The following is a 3541-nucleotide window of genomic DNA, read 5'->3' as shown; positions in this document are numbered from 1 at the left end:
GGCATTTTTTGGCATAGAAACGAGGAATATACAAAACAAAATTGTGTAAAAACTAACCGAGTTCACTCATTGAAGCTATCGCAGACACATTACCTCACTTCCTTTCTCGTTAGCTGCTAGATTCACGCCGGTGCCATCGCCGCCTTGCCAGGGCAACTCCAGCTTCGGGCGGCGTGGGAGCCAAGCTAAACGGCAAGGGGCGCACCATGCACAGACCCACGTTAGTGTTTGTTCAATCCACCCAGTGGCTGGGTGATTCCCACTTCCTCCGCGATTCGATTAAACCTCTTGATTCCCCTCAGTCCCTCGCTCGGTTTTTGTTCAGTTAACCCCTTCCTCAATTCTGTACAAATACAAGTACAGTGGCTAGTGGTTGCTTATGTCTTAGATGAATGAGCTTGTGTAGCTAACATGCGCAGAGGCTTCACTGAACATATGCTAGTACAACAGAAGTACTACTAATTAAAAATTAAACCCACAATTGACTGCACTCTAACATCAAAGTAGTTTGATTCAGTTCATTTTCTAACTTAAATTTTCTGAATCAGAAAACTGCTACCAAGGTTCACGTCAAGAAACCATTTGTAACTGTTCTCTAATTAAAATATGGCAGTTGACATTCAAATGTATCTCAAAAGTGATAGCCAAGAACTCAAAGTTGTATCATTCTTCACAAAACCAAAAAATTAAAGTAAGCAGATAAAAAGGAAACTAGTGAGCCTGTAGATTCATATTAGATATACTTATATCAGACTGGCCAACAATACAATGGAGACATGCATTTTATAGAACCAACTCGTTTCCTCCTAAAGTTCTCCGAATAATTTTGGCGCACGCAGAGAAACTGTGTCGACGGAAAACTTTTCCAATTTGCATCAAATTACCGAAATGTAATGGCACACAAGGTTACCTTAGAATAGTATATACTTTTAGGCCAACATCTTACCTCAGAAAAACAACTGAGACATGCAACCGTGATTTGCCCCGGAAGGCTTCATCACTGACAATTAGCATCTTGCACTGCCAGTTTCTGAGTTTCAAGGGAAATGCAAGTTGCTGTTTCGATATGATTTACCCAATATATTAAATTCATAAAAAGATTCACTCAGCATTTCTCTTCGCATAAAACCCTCTATGGTCAAAATTTATGAACAGGAAGCAATTGCATATAAGAATTTACCTGTACAGATTTCACGTACAGTGCCTTTCAGAGTGGAAAAGAAATTTGATGTTAATTCCATCTTTGTTGGGTCAGCCAAACATGTCAAGAAACCATTTGTAATTGTCTCTAATTAAAATATAGCAGCTGGCGTTCAAATATAAGTATTTCATACAGGTAAAGCAGATTATCTCAAAAGTGATAGCCAAGAACTCAAAGTTTTATCATTCTTCACATATGCCAAATAATAACAAAAGTGATAGCCAAGAACTCAAAGTTTTAACATTCTTCACATAAGCCAGATTATCTCAAAAGTGATAGCCAAGAATTTAAAGTTTTATCATTCTTCACATAATCCAGCAATTAAAGTAAGAACATAAAAAGTTAACTACTGAGTTACCATAGATTCATATATACTTATATCAGACAGGACAACCAATACATTGGAGACATACATTTTATAGAACCAACTGCTTCCACCAAAAGATCTCTGAAAACTGAAAGACATAGCACCCTCATCTCAGGTCGCTATGAGTCAAAAGTAACTAGATAGAAGCTAACCCACGCTGAATATGCTAAATTTAGTAAGACTAGATTCCTTCTGCCACCAAACATAAGGCATTCGCCTCCAGAGTTCAATCAGAACTGAAGGATAAGCAGTAGCTCATACCAGGTTGGTGTACTAAATTTTGCGGGACTTGGCTGCTCTCTCCAACACATCTACAATGATATCAGGAGAAGATCTTTTGAGTTGAACATACCCTTGGCTTGCGATCACATCATTCAATCTATTTGAAGAGAACATAAATTCAGTGCAAGCATCTTTGAGGTTGCTGCAATGATGCTGGTCAGCCAGAGCTAATATGGTCGCCACGGTTTCAACATCAAGACACTTGCATAGCATCCCTTCACATACCCTCTTCATCCTTTCCATCGCATACTTATCTGCAGCCACAAGTAAGTGCTTAACCATTTCTCTTTTGTCATCATCATCAAGATCATCCATGGAAGGCAATGAATCGGTGTAGATGAAGTGAAGAAATGCCTTGAAAACAGCAGGCTGCATGTCGTTAATAATTATGTCCTGTACACCTTTGTCCCCCAACGGACCATAGAACTCCGCGTTGAAGACCGCCGATCGCATCGCAAGCAAAATCTTATGCGCAGAAAAGACCTCCCCTTGAACCTTGAAAGTCACGTCTCCTCCTATCTTCCCCTCTAGCAAGGTTGCGATATTATCCAAAATGTCAGAGGGCGGCACATAGATACTGAGTATTTCCGTGATAACACTGACTTTGCACTCGATCAGGAGACAATCGTTCTGCAGGTACGCCGACTCTACTTCAGCAGTGGTCTGCATGAACTTTGGTACGCCCCAAGATTTTTTACGCTCGAACACGTCTGGCCCTTTGCGGGAGAGCGCCACAATCGACTGCCCACTAACCCGATTCAAACGCATCCACTCGTGGAGCGCCTTCACCTCGGCGTTCTTGGTCAAGAGCTTGAGGAAGACAGATACGTGACCTTCGCTCGCCTCGTCTGGGCTTCCGTCGGGGAAGTAGTATATGCACCATTCGTAGCCCCCGATGAGGAATGCCGGAGAACGGAGATATTTGCCTCTCCCGAGGCCCTTGAGACGGCTGTAGCCAGAGATCTCGACCGCGACCGTCGCCGTGTGCATCTCTGCAGTGCACCTCGACGGCACCATCGCTATTGAACTCTGCGGTGCTGCCATGGTGAGAGTTGGGAGGAGGACGGGGGTCGGCGCGGGTTGGACTCTCGATTAAGGCCGGCGGCGATGGGAGAGGTGGTTTTGCCTCCGAGGCCGAGGGTGAGCTGGGGAGCAGCGGCGCGCCGCGCGACGGAACACGGGGGCGGCGGCGGCGGCGGCCAGATTTGGGGGACAAGGTCCAGGACGAGGGTTTGGACGACGGGGGAGAAATTGGTCAATTTACGCAGGTCGAGTGACACTTTGGTTTGTGTGTGCGCGTCAAAACTGGACTGAACTAAGGCTGGTCATAATGGAGAGTAACATATACTAGTATTATGCATATGATAGTAGTGTATGATATTATATCTATAGTGCATAGTATGATAAAGTAGATGTGTTGATGTTGAGACCGTGGCGACCATATTAGCTCTGGCATGACACATAGTAGCATAACATTTATTATGTTACGATATCTACCTATGTTACTACTACCCTCTCTTTCTTCTTTAATTGTTTGCCACATAAGCATGTTTGCGAGTCCCAAGTACATGATACTAGTTATGTTACCCCCACTATGGCCAGCCTAAATTGCTTGATGATTAACCCAAACAGTTTTCTGTAAAATAAACACATTTTAACAAAAAAAATTCCTTGAAGTAAACACATTTGAA

At 43.2% G+C, this 3541-nt stretch overlaps 1 protein-coding gene across 1 annotated transcript; it reads right to left on the bottom strand.

Annotated features, from left to right (window-relative positions):
- Nucleotides 1–1498: 1498 nt before the first annotated feature.
- On the bottom strand, nt 1499–3080 carry LOC119307313 (BTB/POZ and MATH domain-containing protein 1-like). The gene has a single exon (XM_037583393.1). The coding sequence runs from the start codon at nt 2892–2894 to the stop codon at nt 1842–1844; it is 1053 nt and encodes a 350-aa protein (XP_037439290.1). The 5' UTR covers nt 2895–3080; the 3' UTR covers nt 1499–1841.
- Between the last annotated feature and the right edge of the window lie 461 nt (nt 3081–3541).

Source organism: Triticum dicoccoides, chromosome 5B (assembly GCF_002162155.2).
Source record: "Triticum dicoccoides isolate Atlit2015 ecotype Zavitan chromosome 5B, WEW_v2.0, whole genome shotgun sequence".
NCBI classification, from domain to species: Eukaryota; Viridiplantae; Streptophyta; class Magnoliopsida; order Poales; family Poaceae; genus Triticum; species Triticum dicoccoides.
The sequence above is the reverse complement of the archived record's forward strand: the minus strand, read 5'-3'. Positions and strand labels throughout refer to the sequence as shown.